The sequence below is a fragment of the Aulostomus chinensis genome, chromosome 17 (genome assembly GCF_037954235.1).
Source record: "Aulostomus chinensis isolate RoL2024-O1b breed Wild chromosome 17, RoL_Achi_v1.0, whole genome shotgun sequence".
NCBI classification, from domain to species: Eukaryota; Metazoa; Chordata; class Actinopteri; order Syngnathiformes; family Aulostomidae; genus Aulostomus; species Aulostomus chinensis.
The window spans coordinates 6,783,119-6,807,007 of NC_141336.1; the positions used below are offsets into that span (position 1 = coordinate 6,783,119).

A 23,889-nucleotide genomic window follows, 5' to 3' on the forward strand; every position below is an offset into this window, starting at 1 on the left:
AGGTGCCATCTAGTGGCTCTAGTTATTATGACAGCAGGAAAATGGGTGGTCACATGACATAAATAAAAGCACCGACAAATCCGTATGTAGAGGTGGAGGTAGTAGTGGATGGATTGATAGCAACTGCAGTGTGGGAGACTTGTGTTAGAGGCGCCTGAGTGGAGAAAACTGTTTTGATGGAATATTTCGATATGTAACATACTGTTGCTAAGAGAGAGGGTTGCATGCAACTCAAACCTGACTAGACTGCTAAAAATGTGTAATATCAGAGGGTAAGTATTAGTGATATGGTATTTTAACTCAAGGTAACTGTTCCCACCTTAGGTTTGACCTACATTTAGGTCTAAATTTATGAGCGTCATTGTGTGACTCAAATGGCACAGTGTTGCAGTGGTTAGCATTGTCGCCTCACAGCAAGAAGGTTCTGGGTTCAAGCACCGGCTTGAGCACGGGATCTTTCTGTGTGGAGTCTGCATGTTCTCCCTGTGCCTGTGTGGGTTCTCTCTGGGTACTCTTGCTTCCTCCCACAGTCCAAAGACATGAAAGAGGGGAAGAGGCTGATTGATACTCTAAACTGACCGTAGGCGTACCTGTGAGTGTGAATGGATGTCTGTCTATATGTGTTGGCCCTGCGATGGACTGGCGACCCGTCCGGGGCCTCTCGACCAAAGGCAGCTGGGATAGGCTCCAGCCCCCCCCGTGTCCCTTAACAGCATAAGCAGTAGAAAATAGTTGGATGGATTGTGTGACTCCTGATGTAGAGATGCTGTCACATGCATTTCATATTTGAATATTTTAACATTTGAACATCATTTCAAATATAAATTTTCAATCTTACAGTGAGGGCTACTAATATATCACTGGCCTACAGATATAGCGTATGGCTGTATGTGTTTTCTGATATGTACTTTTACGAAACAACTTTTTCTCAGCACTTAAAATTTAAAAAACAATGCCTATGGTGATTAAAAAATGGTGTAACATAATGTGTCCATCATAGAGCCTACACCTTTTTTATTGTACCATTTTATTTTGGTCTATGTTTAAATTGTCATGTATGACAATGCTAAAATTATAGTAATAAAGTATTAGTTATTCACAAAGTTATTTGTTGAAGGAATTAGCCCTCTGAGCTTACTTAGTCATATCTGTACAAAATGGCACCGAGCATAGAAAGCATTGATTTTCATCCCTGCACAATAATTGACTTCATCAGTTGCACATATTGGTAATCTGTGATTTTTTTGTGCACTACAATCAGTATTGGGCTCAAAAATCGCATATTGGTTGAGCTCTACTTACAACTCCTCTGCCCGTAACATTAGAATCGATGTGAAAAGGAAAACGGCGTCTGGTTCCATAACGTGTTCCTGGTCTTTTCTCTCACTTTCTCTTGTTCCCCGTCTTGCCTTTCTTGTTCTTAAGGGTTCAGTTTTATTCTCTTATTTTTCTCCTATGTCCCTGGACCCTCTTTTTTTCCTCTCCATTGATCATCTTCTCTCTATATTCCTTTAATCACGTCCCCTCCCTCATTCCCTCACTCCCTCCCTCCTTCTCTCTTTGTTTCTTGATTCCTTTAGGTGTTGCTTTACAATATATCACTCTCCCCCATTTCTCTGTCTTCTTACCAATTCATTTGTTCTCATCCCTCTCTTTATCTTTCACACACACACTCACACACACACACATAAAGACACACTTACACACAAAACACACACACACAAACCGTCTGTTTTTCCATTTGTCATTAAGAGGCAGAAAGCTAGACAGTAACATTTAAACCGCCCGTTCTGAATGGTTAAAAGATGGCCTCATCTTCTCCGTGTGTGTGTGTGTGTGTGTGTGTGTGTGTGTGTGTGTGTGTGTGTGTGTGTGTGTGTGTGTGTGTGTGAGAGTGAGTGTGAGCGATCGATGTAGTAATCTACAGGAGGTGGGAAGCAGGGGGAGCGAACCATTCAGCAGTGCTCACTAATCAATTGCAATTCTTTCTTTTACTGTTTGAATGCCCAGATTTAGACGTGTGTGTGTGTGTGTGTGTGTGTGTGTGTGTGTGTGTGTGTGTGTGTGCGTGTGCACGTGCATGTGTGTGTTTTAATCATTTTTTTTACTGTCTCCAGCCTTACATTTCGATGTGTGTTTATGTGTATGTCTTATCACTTTTTATGGATCTCTGTGTTTACAGTTTGGTGTGAGTGTTTGTGCCTGAATGTAAAGTGCTATCTGGAGATGGCACTACACGAAAGGTCAAAGGGTCATTTAAGTCTTCTCCAAAAGTGTCATTCTTTTACCAGTTATTGTTAGGAAATCTCATTCTGGATCAAGTTGATGATGAGCATACCAATCAATGGTGCTAAAAGGCAAAATGATAGCAAATGAAAAACATTTTTATAGAAATAAAATATTCCCAAACGATTGAAGTGAATGGGGACAACAGCATAAAAAAAGTACATCTTAAAACCATAACATGCATCCATACTGCTTATCTGAAGTAATCCAAGTGTCCTAAAGCCTCAATCTCAACAAGCTGTTTTGAAAAATGCTACTGACACCTCAGATGGATATGATTAGGGTTGGGTCAAAAAGGATCAAAATGTTGTCACAAAACTTTTTTTTTTCTTTTTTAAATAGCCTATATAAAAAATTATACATTTCAAATTATTATTTCAAGTTTAGAGACTGATATTTGCTCCTAAGAGATAGTGGAAGAAGTCCAACACTTTATATACCTTTTTCATGATTAGAACTTGACAAACATTCACAGAGGAACACTTCTGTGACACACTGAAGGATAAAGGCTTTTTTCAGCATCAAAATATCCGCTTGTAAAATTCCTTTTCCTTGAAAAAATGTAACAGTTTAAGTGGTACAATATGATCCAGCACCAATCTGACTCAGACTGTTGTTTAAGAGAATTTTTAACAATAATATCAATGAAAATCTATAGATGAAAATATTAATTTTGATCAGCATCCACAACCATTTACAATTTGATTCTGACACGTTACCTAACTATTTGTGTAACTGCATAGTGAAGCACATATGATGCTATAAATATTCAGGTTTGATTTTGACATTGGTTGGGACATACAAGCACTCCACAGGGTCACCCTTGGAGGCTGACACATTTTGCATTTATGACCACAATTTCACATCATCTAGAGCAGATAGCGCAAGCAGACAATCATAATCAGGGGAAGAAAAAGAAAAATCTTCAGGGATTGACATTAAGATAAGCTTTTTAGTCTATACTTAGTCTTTACTGTGGGGACTTGATTTAGGGCATGGGTGACATCTTGGCTCAAAATGAGTTTTGTATGTCATTTGGTCTTGATGAGCTCAATGAAATGATGAAGAAATATAGTCACTGTTAATGTTCGGAGTCCGAGTGGCTGTTTAGCAACCGAAGGGTCGCTGGTTCGATCCTCACTTCCCGTGGGGACAATGTTAAGGTGTCCTTGAGCAAGATACTGAACCTCATGAGTAGGGTAGCACCTTGCATGACAGCCTCCACCATCAGCAAGTGTCGTCATCGTCAGTCATCGTCCTCCTCCTCCTCCGCTTTTCCAGGTTTCCCCGGGTCGCGGGGGCAGCAGCCTCAGCAAGGTAGCCCAGACTGTCCTCTCCCCAGCCACTTCCACTAGCTTTTCCAGGGGAATGCCGAGGTGTTCCCAGCTAGCTGAGAGAAATAATCCCTCCAGTCAGTCCTGAGTTGGCCCTGAGGCCTCCTCCCAGTTGGACACACCTGGAAAACTTCCCAAGGGAGGCATCCAGGAGACAACCTCACCAGATGCCTGAACCACCTCAACTGACTCCTCTCCACATGGAGGAGCAGCGGCTCTACTCTGAGTCCCTCCCAAATGACCAGGCTTCTCACCCTATTTCTAAGGAGGAGCCCAGCCATCCTGCGAAGGAAACTCATTTCGGACGCTTGTATTCGCGATCTTGTTCTTTCGGTCATTACCCAGGGCTCATGACCATAGGTGAGTGTTGGAACGTAGATTGACCGGTAAATCGAGAGCTTCACCTTTTGACTTAGTTACCTCTTCACCACAACAGACAGGTTTAGTGCCCTCATCACTGCGGACGCTGCCCCAATCCACCTGTCAATCTTCCACTCCATATACCTTCACTCATGAACAAGATCCCAAGATACTTAGACTCCTCCACCTGAGGCCGAACCTCCTCCCTGACCTTGAGTGGGCAGGCCACTCTTTTCCAGTTGAGGACCATGGCCTCAGACTTGGAGGTGCTGATTCTCATCCCTGCCGCGTCACTGTTGGCTTTGAACTGCCCCAGAAAGAGCTTCAGGCCATGGTTTGATGGAGCTTAAGAGGACCACATCATCCGCAAAAAGCAAAGGGCAGCCTTGGTAGAGTCCAACCTTCACTGGGAACAAATCTGACTTACTGCCAGCAACACGAACCAGACTCTCACTCCTCCGGTAGGGAGACTGAGAGGCCCTTTGTAAGAGGCCATCCACCCCATCCTCCCGGAGTACCCCCCACAGGGTGCTCCTAGGAACATGGTCATAAGCCTTCTCCAAATCCACAAAACACATGTGGACATGTTGGGCAAACTCCAATGCCCCTTCCAGCACCCTAGTGAGGGTAAAGATGATCACCAGATGGTAATCAGTTGACAGCTCAGCTCCTCTCTTCACAGTGTCCAGAACATACGGCCTCAGATCAGATAATACAACTATAAAATCGATCGTAGATCTACGACCTAGGATGTCCTGGTGCCACATGTACCGATGGACATCCTTATGTTCAAACATGATGTTAGTTATGGACAAAGTGCTACTTGCACATAAGTCCAATTACTGTGCACCACTTGGGTTCAGGTTGGGTCAGCCATTCCTCCCAATGACACTGCTTCAGGTCACAATGTCATTGCCCACGTGAGTGTTGAAGTTTCCCAGTAGGACAATGGAGTCCCCAGTCAGGGCACCATCCAGTACCCTTCCCAGGGACTCCAAAAAGGGTGGTTACTCTGAACTGCTGTAAGGTGGTACCTTGCATGGCAGCCTCCACCATCAGTATGTTAGTGTGTGTTATAAAAAAAAATCTTCTCACATGCCATGATAGGGGTTTCTCCTTTACCTGCAGTTTGCATAGGTTAGTGGGGTCATAAAGGAATAAAGGGTCAAGAGATGGGTCTGGAAGGTGCCATCGTGATTTAAAGATCTTAAGCTGGCCATTACTTAGAGGACTGGGAAGATATGTGACAATATCTGTGGAATGTTTCTGTAAGGAGTAAGCAGAAATGCCCAGTTTTAAGGTATGTAAACCCAACTGTTGGTGCTCCAAAGAGAGCCTTTTCTGTGTTAATCTCACTTGTGTTGCATTGTAAAACGCTCCTTCTTGAACAAGAAAATAACTTTAACTTAAACTTTGATTCTTCGAATCCAGTGTCTATCATTTAAAGGTCAAGAAGAAATTCTTGCGACTGTGTGTGTGTGTGTGTGTGTGTGTGTGTGTGTGTGTGTGTGTGTGTGTGTGTGTGTGTGTGTGTGTGTGTGTGTGTGTGTGAATGGGTGAATGAGATGACACTGTAAAGCGCTTTGAGTGCCGCTAAGGTGGACAGGCACAATATAAAAATGAGTCCATTTACCATTATTTTACTCAGGGTAAAGGCTGAAAACCCAGCCCTATTTGATTTTTGGCTAAAATAGTATGAAGGGCTTTTAAAATTATCTTTAAAAATACATATTAATTGAAGCCTAACTACTGTAAAAATATAGATTGCTTAAATATATTGTTTTAAAATAAATTGATCATGCATGCCTGTGTCTCCACCTCCATCCTTCTGCACTGTCTCATCAGTTCAGCCTTGGGTTGAAAATCTAATTGCAGAGCGGTTTCTGGTACTTAAGGTCCTATGAAATGTAAAATGAATGGACTAGACATTGATGGACAATGGTAATATTTGTAGGAAAAGTATGGTAGTGGCTGGATATCAGCTGGAACATGCCCCTACCGTCCCTCCCCAATCCTACACCCTGGTAAATCAGCTGTGTGACTGGATCACATACCAGAAAAATTTGTGTCTTCACCTACATGGTATCTTTTTCATGCTTCTATGAAGAATGTTTCTATAACAATAGTTAATGCTATTTTTTCCTCACCCAAGCCTACATATGATCTCAAGCATTTTCAGCCAGGCATATGTTACAAATCAAAATTTATTGATATGTATATCAATGCGTACAACAGAGCTTATGGAATCCACATTTAAAAAATAATGATGGGTCAACATCCAGTAGTAAAAGTCTGATTGGTTTTGGCACAGAAATTTGGTGGAGAAAACATTGTGGATTAGGCTTAAGTAGTAAAAACATAATGGCTCCACAGGATTTGAACAGCTGTGTCCAGTTGCAAAGTCCAGTGGCTGGATATGTATGATGCAATCTAGTCAGTGATAGTCATGGTTACTTCAAATTTCAAAGGGAGTGAATTAGACCCAACCTTGCCCTGTTATCCTCTCGTGTGGGGGCAGAACAAGTTAGGCTGAGACTTTAGTTATCCTGTCACAGATTGACTAAAGAAAGCTTAAGTAAGGCATGCATTAAAGGATGCTGTAGTGCTATTTCAATCAAATAACCCCCTAATCTCATATATGTGGGGTCTGGAATAAACTCCACCTATTCATTTAAAATTCCTTGGTTTAATCAGTAAACTAATAATATTTAAATATTTGTATATTTTGTTGTGGTTGTTTTGTTTAGAGGCTTGTCGTGTCACTGCGAAGCTGACGGAGGTTTTCAGACCCTCTGGTTAATAGAACAAAGCAATTCATTATGACAGACGACTGAGAGACAAACACACACTCCTGTTAACGCCCCCACCCTACCTCAGCACCATAAACACAAAGCACTCCAATACAATCGTCCACGCACACGGAATAAAATAAATAAATGTACAATCAAAATTGCAATTACCTGCAGAATTTGTGAAGGGTAAACAAATCTGCGCCACCCCCGTTGCTCGCTCCCTCATTGAACACACACACTCACACACACACACACACACACACACACACACACACACACACACACACACACACACACACACACACACACGGATGCAGCAAGCAGCGTTAGCGTTCTAGTTAGCATGCTGAAATGAATACAGTTAGATCCAAAGCAATTTCCTTTTATTTATCTTAGCAGCCGTGCATAAATAAAGGCAAGGGCATCCAGGCAATTAGCATAATTACTATGAGGCGGTCAGACCCTCTGTGATTTCATAAAGACACACACATACACGGGCTGCTGCCGCCACGGGGTGTGTGTTTATATGTGTGTGTTGAACAGATAGAGACAATGGCTGTGTGTTTTGTGTGTTAGCATGCTAGTGTGTGTATGTGTGTGTATGTGTGTGTGTGTCAGAGCACAACTTTTGTTCTAATGTCCATTTGTTCCACCTCATGTGTGTTTTTGGCATGTTTGTTTTGTTAGTCTATTTTTTGTGTGAGTGTGTGTGTTATTATGGCGCTGTCCTTGGTGCATCTGGCACACGCACGTGCACACACAAACAGCAACCCAAAGCCCCAGTGTGTCTTTATGTGTTATTAATATGCAAATACAAGTGAAAAACAACAACGGGCATGAAAAACAATATCCCAGCTGACAGGCTGAGGTCAGCTGATACTGGATCTACTGGTTTCATGGTTTCCTTTGGTTCTTTGATTGTTTTTGGTTCCTTTTTTATTGCTTTAGGTCTAAACTTGATAGAGTTTGGAATCCTGTAAATCCTAAATAGGTTAATCATAACATCATCGAGTCGGATTTTTGGTTGTTTTTGAGCCTGAAAAGCTGTTTTTGAAAGTGTATTGATGAGAAAATAATTGAGACACAACACAACAAATTGTGCTCAGTCTGTGAGGCATCATTTGAGAGAGACATTGGTATGAAGAGAATCAGATTTATCCATCCTATTAATACTCAAAGTCATTGCTCAATTGCTTGACCCCCTGAGAGATATCCCAAAGCCATTTTTGATATGCAAGCTGTAACAGGACACGCCCACATCTGGACAACAGAAGGTATTTTAGCTGGGTTTTATTGCTCCTGTGTATATAATGACTGTAATATGATGTAATATTGATGGCTTCAAAGCCAACAGCTGGCTTGGCCCTTTCTGTGTGGAGTTTCTATGTTCTCCCCACTCCTTTGTGGGTTCTCCCTGGGTGTGATCGCTTCCACATACACACCAAAACATGCAACTTAGGTTAACGGGAGACTCTAAATTGCCCATGGTTGTGAATGGTCATCTCTATATGTTGGCGCTGTGATAAACTGGCTGCTTGTCCAGGGTGTACCGAACCTCTTCTCAGATGACATTTGGGTACCAGCCTTCGGCTCTAGTCTTTCCTTAACCAAGGACATGATAAGCATTGTAAATGATGGATAGATGGACTTTTCCTGCTAAACTGAACTATTAAAATTTTACTAATAAAGAACACGTTTAACTAATTAAATCACACTGGTCTTTTTTTTTTTATAACCACAAACACACCAGATGCTGTCAGTTCCTCAAATCAAAAAAATCCCCTAGTTTCAAAACAAGTGTTGCTGTTAAACACTGTTAAAAAGTAGAGTTTGATAAATAGCACAAAATATTTCGTCATCAGTGTTTGGGAATGTCAAAATAATTTCTATGCATTACCCTCTAGTTAATTTTACCGAAGAATATGTCTGTGCCAATCCCAGTGAGACAATTAATTTCTCATTGAAGTTATGATATCATTAGATAATCATGGTTTATTATGGATTTATAATAAGCTTTTTCAGAGCTGTCCAAGAAAAGGAGGGTGAACCATCAGGATGGAGCAGGTAAACATAAGCCAACACTGTTACCATAGAGCTACTATCATGGCGGTAGACTCAGTCATGTTGTCGCCAGGGATGTGCCAAGTAGTGGACTTAACAACAGACAGACACATTCTCATGTTGTCAGTAAAAGCAGTCATCTGAAATTATGTATCTATTCATTTATTTCTTTTATCCATCTGTCTTGTCAGGTATGAACTTGCATCAGTTGCCACCAAAATCCCCTGCAGTGCAATGAGCTGGCCTTCAAAATAAAAGCAGCAATGCTTTACCATTATTTATCATATTACCAGAACAAGTTTTAAAAGACTGAAAATTTCTGACCAGAAGTCAAGGGATTCTGTTTCGAGCTGCTTCTTCCTAGCTGAGCAAATTTCAATCCATTTCTCCTGCAATATTTTTAACAGTGTTCTGTATTGTGTTTATGATTCAATAAGCACGAATTCAAAACAGAAGTTTCTTCCTGTACATTATCTTTTTATAATCTGCTCATTGTGTAATTACAAGTGGTTATTTGAGGGAAAAACTCAAATTCATGCTAATCATAGTGGTTGTTCAGTTGCTTGCCTCTCAAGAGAAGGTCAGTTATTGAGGCTTGAATGTTGTTGTTGTTGCCTTTTTTTTTTTTTTTTTTTGGAGCTACACCAAACTCTGTACATCTACAACCTTTCACTGACCTTTCAAGACCCTGCTGACCTTGTAAATAATTCCTGGTGTAAACCAAACGAGGCAGAAAAGAGCAAACATGCAGGAGAAAACAATGTTTGGTGTGAGCAGTGCTCATAGTTGCTGCTCTAATAACCCGAGGCCTGTTTAACCTCCAGGAGGCAACCTGGGACTTAGTGAAACAGTCAGCAAGGTTATATTTGTTTACAGCGCATCATGTCTGCATGTGTGTGTGTGTTTATTTGTGTGTGTGTGTCAGAGAGTTTGTGTTTACATCAGCGTCATATCAGCATAATTTACACACAAACACACACACTCTTCCACCTTTCAACTTGCTTTCCAATTCTAATTAATCCATTTTAATCCCTCTGAAACGGGCAGATTTGCTTCCCCTCACCTGGAGCTGCTTGTTGCTAAACCTGGACCTCAATCAGACGAGATGATAAAACAGTAAAGAAGGAGAAACACCGGCTGTGATTATCTGCACATCTCAGCCGTTTCCACTGATGTGTTGTGGTGCTTAAAGGAGCAGGAAGTAATCCATGACCCTACAGAGGCTTAGCAGCTGTGTCACCGTTTTCCAATAAACCTCTGCAGCCTCCATCATGAAAAAATACTGGAAATAGCAGATTCATGAAGAACAGCAAACGCTTTTGCTTGTAACCCTCAAGTCCACCAAAACACTCACTGTAAGACACTGTATACTCTAAAGTTGTGTTCGGATGAAATTGTACTTTTATACGCATAATTTAGACAAGTAATGCAAATAAAGAAAAGAGCAGGGGCTATCCCTTTTTTGATACCCCGTTTGTTTTGCCATTCATGACTAAAATAACCATATTGCTGCCTTTATGGAAGTCCTACAAGCATAGAAAAAAAATGCATTTATGTCTGGGTTCATAAAGTCATCTGTAGAAACTAACAACTGTCTCCAGAAACTGTGTTTGGACAACTGCTGCTGGAAACTGAGTAAAAAGACACTATAATCATATTGTAATGTAGATTTGCACACACTGTGAATTTATGATTTGGTAAGATATTTCCTGGAAGAAAAGAAAACACCTTTTAATCAAATGTGTATTTTCTGAATGTGGTTTGAATGGGATCTGCTTCAAATTTGACACAGCATCACAGGAAAGATTCTTGGTGAGAAATGTTTACTTTGAAAGTCCTTTACATTTGTTTCTGATCTTAGATTTGCTTGTGTAAATGTCCACTCATTGGTATAGCATTATAAACATCCACCTATTTGTGCGGGGGTCTGTTGGCGCTATTCATATACCACAGAAAATTTGTGACCACACAAACTGTATGCAAATAAAATGTAAATGCACATGCTCCAGTAGGCCATATAACCTCTTGATCACACCCAAGCGTCCAGTGCACCTTGTATGCAGCTCTTGGTAACGTTGATGCATCGTCTGTTTTAAGTCTACTGCGACTACACTTGTTAAGCAGTTGCACATTATATCATCTTTGTGTTGCTAGCTTTAACAATAACAGCAAGAGCTTAAAAAAGAAAATGCAGTCAAATTACCCCGAAAGCAGCCCAGGGCTTGAATACCTAGCTATGTATTTCTACACATAGAAACTAACACACACACACACACACACACACACACTCATGGGGTGAATCTTGTGTGTGTGTGTGTGTGTGTGTGTGTGTGTGTGTGCGTGTGTGTTTGTGTGTGTGTGTGTGTGTGTGTGTGTGTGTGTGTGTGTGTGTGTGTGTGTGTGTTAATGAGGAAATCAGGATGGATGGACATTGATGTGGCTCGTCAACGATTACCATCTCATTATCATCTCATTTACCAAGAGGGCAGACTAAATGGATGCAGGCAGGAAGCAGCCTTGACAGAAACATATATACATGTATATATGATGGTTGACACTCATCAGCATTTTTGAAACAAGACAGAAAAAGAGACAGCGTTCACTTAGGGCATGTATCGTTTTAACTATCATTTGCAAAAGCTCAGAATGTCCATCCATCCATTTTCTTCCGCTTGTTCCTGGGGGGGGGGGCTGGAGCCTATCCAAACAGCTATGGGCGAGAGGCGGGGTTCACCCTGGACAGGTCACCAGTCCGTCGCAGGGCCAACACATAGAGACAAATAACCATTCACACTCACAGTCACACCTACGGTCAATTTAGAGTATTCAGTTAGCCTAGTCTCCAATTGCATGTCTTTGGACTGTGGGAGGAAGCCAGAGTACCCAGTGAGAACCCACGCAGGCACAGGGAGAACATGCAAACCACACAGAAAGATCCCGTGCCCAAGCCAGGACTCGAACCCAGAACCTTCTTGCTGTGAGGCCACAGTGCTAACCACTGCACCACTCAGAATGTCTCCATCCCTTATTTGATTCAAATTTAGAAGTTCCCTAAACTAGTTTATACAAGATACTTACCTGGCCCTCCATTTCTGTTGCCTTTTTGAAATTTTCAACTTGGTTTATCACTTTAATCTTCATACACATATGCACACACTCTTGATACTGATATTGAACATAGACAGAAACAGCCCTTGTGTGTCAGCAGCACCAGTGGGGAACCACACCTAATTAACCCTTCTGACCTGATGAGGGTGTGTGTGTGTGTGTGTGTGTGTGTGTGTGTGTGTGTGTGTGTGTGTGTGTGTGTGTGTGTGTGCTTGCGTGTGCATTTTTGTGTATGTAACTGTTTTGCTGAAAGAGTGGAGTGTTCTGCCATGATCTTCACATAACGACAGCATTAGACACACTCACACCTACGCATTGTCTTTTTGTGGGTGTGTGTGATGCGACGCTGCAGTCGAGTGTTACGCCGTGATTTTCACATAAATACACTATTAGACACACTCTGATGGGTGTGTGTGCAGGCAGACTTACCTTTCTAATCTGACGATAGGACACAAACCTGCTGTTCAGTGTTACTGCAGGATATATTAGCTTTATTTATATACACACTCAAAAACAGAGGTACAAGTGTATACCTCCTCTTGTTTTCCACTGTAATTAGCTTCCATTTATTTGTCCTCCTCATCCTCCTCTCCATCTGGTTTCAGCAGAATCAAATCTTCATCACAAGATCTCGACCTTGACAGTCATAACTTGACCTCTACTCAAAAGTTATTTACAAGAATACATGTGCTGGCCTTATTCACGCCTTTTTACAAATCAAATATTTTGTGTTGTTGAAGTGATAAATGGAGGCAATTTTTTCCCAGAATATCATGTGAAGAACATTCTATCTGTCTGGCTGAGAGTGAGCTGTCATGGCAATCTGAAAACTCCTTTACAATTCATTTAAGATGTGTGAAATGAAAATATGTGTGTAGGACCTTGCCCCTTGAACCAGATCAAACCTACTCAGTCGGACATTTATTCTAGGGGTGTCTCATTGATGAACATAGCCGCTCTATGCAGCGAGTTATTTGTGACACCATTTGTGATTTTTGGAAAAGTGAAAGGATTTCAAATTCTGTGGTTGGTCAACCAGTTTTAGGCTTGTCTATGATGTAAATTCAGACCATTGTTAGACAAACTGGGATGGCGAGCAGTGAAGGAACTAGATTTTCATATGTGGGACAATGCCAGAAAAAAAAGTCACCAGAAATAAGGTCAAAATGTGAAATAACACCCAAATTTATGTATCTGTTGTTGCCACTAAAAAAAAAGAAAACTCTTATCTAATGTGACCAAAAGTAGCACAAATACTTCCCTGGACTGTGTACTGTTAAACACAGCCGTTACTAACATAACATGTGCAGTGCACCACACCAGATTGAGACCAACTAAAGAAGAACCTATAAATGCTGTTGTTTATTGATCCCCAACCATTTAATCTGTGCCTGTTAGTTTGACAGTCTGAGTAACATGTTTACATGATTTTTTAAAGTCCAGTTTTAGTCAACCTTTTTTGACATCATCTAAACATGTTGACTTGACGCTCACATGTACCATCCACTGCAAGGTAGGAAGGTGGTGTATATTCTGTCGCAATTACTGAAGTGAGCCTGCAGGTAAACTCACAGTCCCCTCTCCTCTCTGTGTTTCTGTCTGTTCTCAGTCTCTGGACGGCTTCGTATTTGCACTAAATAAGGAGGGACGTTTCCTCTACATCTCCGAGACCGTCTCCATCTACCTTGGACTGTCACAGGTAAGTCTTATGCCAGACTGTCTGTCTGTCTGTCTCACTGTTCTGTTACTGGTTGATATGTAGGATTTTGGTTTCTTTGTTCAAGGAAAATCTTTCTCTTATGATCGTCTCTGATTCCCTCCCCCTCTCTCCCATCATTACCAAAGACAATTCCCAACAAATTGAAGCTTGTTTAAAATCTCATCAGCTCGTCACATCCAGTGGATGTTGTATTTGGGGGTTTCTGTGTGTGTCTGAGTGTGTGTGTGTGGTGGGGTGCGCGCATGTACAATGGGGCACATTATTGTACTTTATCAGCTTGATAACGAGTTCTACATCTCACTCACTTCACTCTTCACCGGCTCTCTTTAATTGAGACAGGCGTCCACCCTGAAGGTCAACACATCGACCTTGGAGGCATTCATAAGTTGCTTTGTTTGTCTGTTTGTGTGTGAGCGTGCATGTGTGTGTGTGTGTGTGTGCGCACGTGTGTGTGTGTGACATGAGTGTGTTTATATGTGTTGCTGAATTAAACAACTTTCAGATGGTTATACCTTCATCCACCCCTCATTTCTCCTGCCTGTTTTTGTTTAAACTGCCAATGGTAGCAGAACATACATGCTGAATGTGTCTGACAGAGACACTGAAATACGAGATTTCCTCTCATCCTGATACTGTATTTTGGAAATCTTTTGCAGTTTGAATCTAGTCTCACAAGCTATCTCGAAAATTTGCTTGTCCGTCTTTTTTCATGTTGGAGAGCAGAACATCTGTGTCACAGTTATCATCTCTTTTTAATTTTACCTTTACTTCACCAGGTTAATACCACTGAGATTGACATTTGACTAAGTTACAGAGAGACCTGGCCAAAAAGGCACTATTACATAAGATTTCAACAAACTCATAACAAGAAAGCATTTAATCTAAAAGTGCAGTCCAACAGAAGTGCATAGAAATGAAAACATGAAATCAATTGAAACTTTTACAAGTATTAATTAACTCAGATTCAATTGATTTTCCCAGTGCTTTAAATTCTTAGAGAAAAAACAGTCCCTGGAGTTTAACATCTTTCTGCAGCCTATTCCAGCCAGATGGTTTAGAATAATGAATGCCTTCTTGCCCACCTCAGAAGGAACGTTGGAAAGTCTAGGATGCACCGATTTTTCGGCTCAACATCAGCCAAATGTGCCTGTTGTCAAATAAGGTGGCATTTAACAATGCCAAGCAGTCGCTGTTAATCTATCACTGTGGTCATAATTGTGGATCAACATCTCAGGTTCAGCAGCGGCATCCTACTACAGTATCTTAACAAAGACAGCACTACTTACAAGATTCTGGAGAGGAGTCAGCTGAGGCTGGGTGTTCGGAATGGAACTGGAACCTTAGCTGCTTCTCAGATGTTTTTTCAGCAGGGGAGTCTACCAAGAATGGTTTTACAGATAAAATGTTGCAGCAGTTGAGCTGACATATCAATAAAGTTGACTTTCAAGTACAATATATAGTGATGAGTGAGAGGTCTAGCGTTTGAAACACACACGGTATTAAAAATATGAAGACAGTGAGATGATGTATTCATTTGCAACAGATCTCAGTAATTTAGAACAGATCAAAAGTGGATTTGACCAGACTTTGTCTGACCTTAAAAAAGAAACAAGACTTGTTCCTAAAATGTAAACATGATTTCAGTTTGAAATTTTAACCAGATTAAATATGTGCTGTTTAAAAAGAGATAGTCATGCCCCAAATATTTGGTCAGTTTATATAAACAGTAAATACAGATTAAGAGGACTGAGAACTGAACCCTGAAGGATCCCGATTCCACGTGACTTTTCAGTTGAAGTTGCATAGCTTGCACTTTCAGTGCACATTAAAAGTTCTCAGTGCTTTGGTGTATATGTAGAGGCTCTACTTATATTACCACAGAGGCATTTTGCTATTCTGAGTGTATGTTATTGTCATGATTTGTCTGTTTACCTGCTGCCCCCACAACCTGCATTGGGAGCTAATTAGTGGTACGCACCAAAACCGGGTTACATTTGGATGCTGTAAAAACAAATCCCTGCAATCGTTCGAAATCCTAATAACACACGAACACACCTGCGGTTCATTTTGTGCCGGAATTGTCCTTTAAAAATTATTAGGACTTAATAACTAAGACTTTTAAACCCTGTAGTGTGATTATTCTGGCCATGATTAATCTAAAACCTGAATTCTGGTATCAGAAATCCAGCAAGAGTGATGAACGAAAAACACATCTTTCCTTTGAGATGCAACAGGTTTTTACTCAGCTGCATACTAAAACTGTTGAATAACCATGAACTCACACTACAACTGCATTTACACATGCAAACCACAGAGTGGCAACGGAACCACAATCACTATTTCACTGAGACTTCACTACTAAGTAAATTAAGACATTATAATTCAGAAATCATTTAAAATGTTTTTTTTTTTATGAAGTTAAAACAAGATTTGAAAACCAGTTTTCATGTATTTCTTTTTACAGTCTTTATTTCTCCACTAAAATTTGTAAGAAATAACTTTTAATCCTCTTTATTAAGTATTCTTCTCTATTCTTCAATCTTTTCCCATTTTTTTTCTATGTAGATGACCCCGCAGCCTCCAAGGGACCAAGAAAAACTGGCACATGCTTTCACAATGTGATCACAATTTGGACCTTAAAACACTTGCAAAACCTTTCTGTACGCAACCTCCTGAAAACCTGAGTTTTTGGAAAAACTTGATTGATCTTGATTGTTATCATCCCTCTTTATCTCTTAGCCTCTGCAGCACATAAAACACCTTTTTTTTAAATGTGCCTTCTATGTAAAAAATATTTACTTTTGAGCTGCATTTCATTAAATATATATCTATTTAACAATGAAACCAAAATCAACACCTAAAAAAACGTTGACATTGCCTCGGGTCTGAGGGCGAGAACACAGTGCGTCAGGTCTAAATGGATTAGTAGATTTTGACTTATTTGTAGACACAGACTTTTTAACTTTAGAACAAGTTTAAGAAGAAACTAAGACCTGATGCTTTTCAGGAGAGGAATTAGTATTTACCATCATGACAAGCATGCCCTCCCTCCCATTAGTTTGATGTGAACTCCATGTCTCTGTAAATTAGATATAGGAAGCTCTAAGATACGGAGCAAAGAAAAAAGGCCAATCCGTTTAGTAAATTAAAGAGGAAGGCACATCAACCCCCCTACCAACCCTCTTTCTCTCTCTCTGTCAATGTGTCTATCTTGTTCACCCCCCCCCCCCCCCCCCGGATTAATTCCCTCACCAAGATTGATTGATGATTTCTATCAAATAATTGATTAATTGTCAAATCAGGTCCCCTAAGCTTTTCCGCCAGCTCCACCGAGCTGGTTATCTTGTTCTCTCGGCTTTTATCAGCTACTGAAGAAGTGGCACGCCGATTTAGAGAAAGTGAAAGACAGAGAGAGAGAGAGGGAGAGGGAGAGGGAGAGAGCTTCTCTGAGCCTTGTTCAAATCTCGGCCTGTAATCCGTCCGACATGTGTACACAGAGTTCGTTAACCTCCATCCTCTTAATTGCTCTTCCTCCCCTCTCTCCTCTTTTAATCACTGCCCTTCCCTCTCTTCAGTTTTTCTTTTAAAGAAGGAAAATATATCGCTAATTATTTTCAACTTTAATTAGACTTTGAAAAAATGGCGGGGTGGTGGTGAGGTGAAGGATTTTTTTTTAAGCCTTTTGACAAATTGATGAGGTTATGAATTTTCTTGCACGGTGGCCGGAGCTGAAACAATCTGAAGGCAGATTTATGTGTAAAGAGGATTTGCCGGTTTAACTCGTTTCTTTGCTGTCTCGGTGGGGAGACGTCGGACGTGGCTGGCCAATCAAACAGGCCGTTAATGGAGTCATTAACAAAGAAGAGCTGTGATTAAACACGGCTGCAGAGTAAAGTTAACCCCCCCCCCCCAACTCCCACCGTCACTCCTCTTTTATTTTTCATCCATTTTTGCATTTTAATTTTTTACAGTAAAACTTTGATGAGCTGGGGTTCAATACAACCTCCTGACAGTGAGGGCAAGAGATAAACTAGGCTAAAATGTTGTTCTGAAATCCTGCAATCAACATGACTTTTTCAATAAAATTTATAATGGATGAAAGAAAAACCATCTATATTTTCTGCACAAATCTCATCACCAACGTGATGTTTAGAACAGAAATGGGCGTGGAGTCCACTTTCCAGCTTTTCTCCAATTTAACATTCCTGTTTTTGTAATCCAACGTTAAAAGCAAAGTGAAGCTGCAACTCACTCATCCCGTCACACAAGCTCGTAGAAATATGTGAAATGACCACAATGGAGGTGCATGATGTCTTTTTAAAATCACTTGACACCACCTGGAAATTACCTTGTCAGCTGGTTTTGTGGGACACGAGGTCAGAAGATCACAACCTCAATACCACAATATCACGTGATAATAATTCGTGTTTCTGTCAGAGCTGACAGTGATTTGACACATCAGCTTCCTTTGAGGAGATAGAGCTGTGTTTTAGGTGTCCTGACAGCCAGACTGTTTATTAAAAAAAAACAGTGATGGCACCTGAGAAAGTTAGCGTACATGCTGCTATAGCATATATCAGAGCTGGAGACTGTTTCCTCTTTGTGACCTGACCGAAAGTTGGCCCCACAGGAAGAAGATCCCAGGTTTGAGTTCCAGCTGTCCTAAGTCCTTCCCTCACCGAGGCGGAAAGACAAAATTTGAGTGCACAGTCTTCAACCAAGTTTCTGAGCATTTGCTGAAGAACAACCTGATTGACTCTTATCAATCTGGCTTTAGCTGCGACCATTCCACTGAGACTGAACTGCTGTCAGTCAGAGAAGCATTGTGACTGGTGAGAGCTGCTGGTCAGTCCTCTGTCCTACTGCTGCTGGGCCTGTCTTCTGCCTTTGACACTGTGAACTATCAAAGTCTCCTCTCAACACTATCTGAACTCTGCATCACAGGATCTGTCCTGTTGTGGTTCAAGTCTTACCCTATAGGTAGATCCTTCAGAGTGTGATGGCAGGGAAAAGTGTCTGAATCACATGGCTTATTGACAGGGGTACCCCAGGGGTCAGCGCTCGATCCCCTACTCTTCGCTTTATACATCACTTCACTCTGTTCTGTGATCTGCTCACAAGGCTTCTCCTACCACTTCTGTGCTGATGACACTCAGCTTTTCCTGTCTTTTCCACCTGAAGACACAACTGTCTCAGCTCCAACATCTGTGTGTCTGGCTGATATCTCCACATGTATGAAGGAACACCACCTTCCACTAAATTTGTTCAAAATTGAGCTCATTTTCTCTCCAGTGTGTCCCTCCATTCAGTCACAGGTCTGTGTTCTACTCAATTCAAATCAACTCATGCTCCCAAATTCTGCCAGAAATCTGGGTGTCATGATTCATGACTAGCTGACCTTTAAGGTACATGTGGTCTTGATTGCTCGGTCTTGTCAATCTGCCCTCTGTAACATCAGGAGGATCAGACCCTACCTGACACAACAAGCCACACAGCCTCTGGTACAGGCCCTTGTGATTTCACACATCGAATACTGCAACTCTCCCTTGCATACCTCTCTGTACATTTAAACCTCTGCAGATGATCCAGAATGCAGCATCACATCTTGTCTTTAACTTGCCCAAAACCGCACATCACCCCGCTGTTAATATCGCTTCACTTGCATCCAGTTGCAGTTCAAATCAAATTCAAAACTCTTCTTCTGGCTTACAAAACAGTGGAAAGAATGGCTCCTGCCTACCTGGAATCCCTCATCCAGGTCTACATTCCCTCTGCCTGACGGCTGGTGCTCTCAGCCCAGCTTGGCTCTAAATCTTCAGCTAGACTCTGGGACCTCTTCTTCTCTGTTGTTCCCAAATGGTAGAATGAACAACCCAACTCCATACAATCCACAGAGTCCCTTTTTACTTTTAAGAGATATTTGAAGACTCAACTGTAAATGTTGAAAGATATTGTTTATGTTGAATTATTGGTTGTGGTCAGTTGTGGTTACATTAACAACAACAAAACAAAAAAACCTGGCACTTCCTCATCCACTAGATAGCCACACCTGCGGCCAATCTAACTGGAAGCACTTTATTGTACTTACAAAGGTTTTTTCCCTCCAGTCTAAATTCTTTCTTGTGTTGTATGTTGCTTTGGACAAAAGCGTCTGCTAAATGTAATTGCTGAATTGAAGAATTTGGTCCCTGGTTACTGCACGCAGCTGCTCACCGCTCTGCAGAGGATTTTTTTCTTTTTTTTTGTATCCATGTAAAATTACAGTAAAGATGTAATTTTTTACCTCCGCTTACTTATGTTTTTTCGGTCCAAACACTCACTGATGACCTGATCATTTGGTGAGCAGTTGTCTTCAGGCTCTTAGGTCCTTTCAGTGAGAAGTTTTTTTGTCCCATTAATGAGGTCATTTAGCTTATAAACTGTCAGTGTTTCATTTGCCATCACACACTGCAGATGCAGATGAGAGCATGCTGATGAAAACATTCTCTCCTGTCGTCGTGTGTTGGAGCAGACAGCCAGAGAATCTGTTTCTCTGTAACACCCTATTGATCCAGCAACACACTGTGTGTGTGACTGTGTGTTTGTGTGTGTGTGTTTGTGTGTGTGTGTTTGTGTTTGTGTGTGCACATATGAATGTCTTTATGTGTGTCTGAGACCAGGCGACGCTTGCAGCTGCCCTCTTAGTGATATAATTGAGATATGTGTGTGAGTGTGTGTGTAGCAGATGGCTGTGTGTCCTCTGCCTGATGGTCCAGAGGAAAATAATAACTGCGTTGTCCTGGCCAGACCCAAATTAGTCTACTGGATTCTTGCCCATTACGCCCAAATATGGTTGGTGGCCAGCTCCACTTCATGCCAGGCCGTATGCAGTAGAATGGGAGAGAACACAAAGTATAACGCAGGTAATGTGTAGAAATTGACTCCAACATGGCATTTACCCAGAGATCAAAGGTTGGAAGAAATCGGAAGCAGGAATCTGAGTCACAGTTTCTTTCTGTTCGTGCCTGGAACAGAGAAACAGACTGATGCTTTTGTCACCACTGAGAGTTGGGCAAAGATTTTTCAACTATTTGATGAATAAAAGCTTCAGGAGGCCACACAGCTTCTGATAACAATTTACGATCAGAGTTGTCTGCCCAATAAAAACTGTATTTATGTATAAGTTGACAAATGCCCCCTAGTGGCTATAGTAATTATGATTGCATTTAAAAAGGAATCTAATGACATCCATAGGTAGTGATTTAAAAAAAAAAGTATATAAGGCAAAGATGACTCATATATTCCAACACAACAATACCATAGCTCTGCTAAATGTGTTCACACTTGAAATTAAAATGCACCCCCTGTGATCAGATCTGTGGCATTGGATCTAAATAAACATCCACGTACAGTTGCTTCCATTTGCAGAGATTTTTTCAGAATTACCTGCAGAATTTTGTTTATTTACTTTGGAGATTAGTTTAGAGTATGTCACTCAAATCTTACAAAGCTGAAACAAGTTTATACGTATTGTCAAAAAACATCTAGTGGTGCAGCCGGAAATACTTTCCCCACATTTATCAGATGGAAATTTAAAGAAATGGCAGAAATCAAGCTCATGTCTGTTCCTTAGCATGTTCCTAACAAAGCAAACCACCATAGATGTTTGATTCAACCATCGTAATTATCTGTAGGCTTTTCAAATTGTCAGAAGTTGTTAAAATACACTTCTGTTCGTATGTTCAGCTGTGGTTTTGTCTTCTTAAACTAAGGACATCAGCTGATAAGACGGTTGCATACATCCATCTCTTTTCTACCGCTTATCCTGTTAAAGTTGTGAGGGGGGTGGGCTGGAGCGTATCCCAGCTGCCTTCGGTAAGAGGCGGGGTTCACCCTGGATGGGTCGCCAGTCCATCACAGGGCCAACACATGTAGACAGACAACCATCACAGCCACACCTATGGTCAATTTAGAGTATCAATCAGCCTAGTCCCCTCTTGCATGTCTTTGGACTGTAGGAGGAAGCTGGAGTACCCAGAAGGAACCCATGCAGGCACAGGGAGAACATGCAAACTCCAAAAAGAAAGGCCTCGTGCTTGAGCCGGGGCTCAAACCTGGAGCCTTCTTGCTGTGAGATGACAGTGCTCACCACGGCACCACCGTGCCACTGACACTCCTGAATGTGATTTCTCAAGACACTTTCATGATGCAGTAAGTGTGCGCACTCCTGGTCTTAAGGTCTTACACACCCAAACATGACACTGTATAGTTTGGTGAGACTTTGGGACTGTTTTGTCAGGTAGTTGGATTCACAATCCATGGTTGGACAGTGTTAATCACCACTCAGTCAGGGTCCATCAGCTTTCTTTTTTTAGCTGGTTTAACACACCTGAATGTGCACAGTGTACGGTGGGAAAAGGGTGTGATTAAGTAAATTGAGATAACATGCATTAGTATTTTACCTTTAACTCTTTGATTCAGTTTTTCCTGATGCTAGGTTATCAAGTTTACATTTATGAATGATTGTTTTTCTAACCCATCAGAGGTAAAGGTGTTGGCAGGTTTAGGGTCATATGACAATCAAGATCAGATTTGATCAATCTGGAATCTATTAAAGCATTAAAATGTTTGTGATGTTGCAGTGCAACAGTTTTTGTGTGATTTAAGGAAAAAAATCTGCATGAATTTATCATGACAGCTGGGTTTTAGTACATGTTGTTTCAATTTTACACCACATTTATGAGTCCATCAGTGTCCTGGCAGGACGAAATTAGCGGGCAGAGCCTTTAAATCGGTCACAGACATGGACGGGGCGGGCAACATACAGGCTGGGCCTCTCTCTCCTTCTCCTATTGTTCACTGAATTGATTTGGCCTGCCTCCAGCAGTCCGCTGGTTTGTGTGTGTGTGTGTGTATGTGTATGTGTATGTGTGTGTGTATGTGTCAGAGGTGTGTGAGGCGATTTGTTTCTGTCTTTGTCATTTTAAAGAGGTTCTCCCATGTTCAGACCTGCTGCCACATACGAGTTCACACACATGCAAGGTCACTACAAACACACAAAAGCACACACAAAAACACACAGACACACACAAACACAGGGTCAATGGAAAGCGAGCCAGAACCTGATCTCTGCTCTCTTTCAGTTCAATCCACATTCCCTCAGAGTGGCTTGCAGTAACACACATACACACACACTCACATACTCCTCCCAGTTTTCCCAGTAGACGTATGGTGGTCTGCAGGGGAACCGTGAATGAATTAGCATTAAGCAGCTCCAGCAGTCTGTCTGCTGCCTCCTTGCTCCGGTCTTCTCACCATCCACAAACCCGATGACACCCTTCAGCCTCCTCTCCCCCAACATCCCCCAGAAACCCTCAAAGCAAAACATTTTATAAAACAGATGAAATATTTGAACACAGTAATTCAAGCATTCCTCCTCAAAACTATAATTTTACATTGATCTTCCAGGTTTGTTGCATTACCACATTTAGTCCAGCATATTATGAGTATGGTAAAGATGATGTGCCATTGTCCCTTGACTCCCCTTGTGCTGCTGGAGGAGGCTACAGACCTGAAGAGGCTCAAGCTGCCCCCCCCCCCCCCCACACACACACACACACCTTAGCACCACCTGCTAACATTCCCGTCTGTCCATCAGTCTCTTCCCTCTCTCTCCTTCTTGATCTCTGTCCCTCTTTTTCCTTCTGTATACTGTGTCTCTTCTTCCATCGTCTGACTTTGTCTCTGCCCCACTCTCCTGCTCTCTTTCCCCCCAACTGGTCAAAGTAGAAAGCCGTCCCCATTGAGCCTGGATCTGCTTGATGTTCCTGCTTGTTAAAAGGAAGGTTTTTGTTGCCACTGTTGCAGGATGTTCTTGCTCATGGAGAATTGTTGGATGTAAATTCATTGAAGGAGTGAGGTACTAGACCTGCTCTACTTGTATGGCTTGTTTTGTGATTTGGCGCAATACAAATAAAATTGAATTGTCTTTACTTGACTCCATGCATGGATTTAGCCCATAGATAGAGAGATGGGAGTAGCCAGTGGAGGACAGCAATACAGCTTGGCTGCATCCAGTCCAGAAAAGACAAGAAAAAGAACAACGCAATTGCATAAGCTCAGTCATGGTTTTCCAAAAAAATGATGGAAGTGGATAAGAAGAATTGCTACGCCTAAGTGTTGCCTCCCCTGTAGTTGTGGCCTGAAATGCTCAGTAGGTAATAACAACTGTGTTTTAAAATGAAAGGAA

The 23,889-nt window shown here is 41.5% G+C and overlaps 1 protein-coding gene across 2 annotated transcripts in view; it reads left to right on the forward strand.

The window, feature by feature from the left end:
• npas3 (neuronal PAS domain protein 3) overlaps nucleotides 1-23,889 on the forward strand; it is a 352,407-nt gene that overhangs the window by 237,451 nt on the left and 91,067 nt on the right. For both annotated transcript variants that reach the window (XM_086181913.1, XM_086181914.1), the window contains exon 5: nucleotides 13,551-13,640. In XM_086181913.1, coding sequence (XP_086038039.1) covers nucleotides 13,551-13,640 — 90 coding nt within the window. The remainder of the gene's footprint in view (nucleotides 1-13,550; nucleotides 13,641-23,889) is intronic.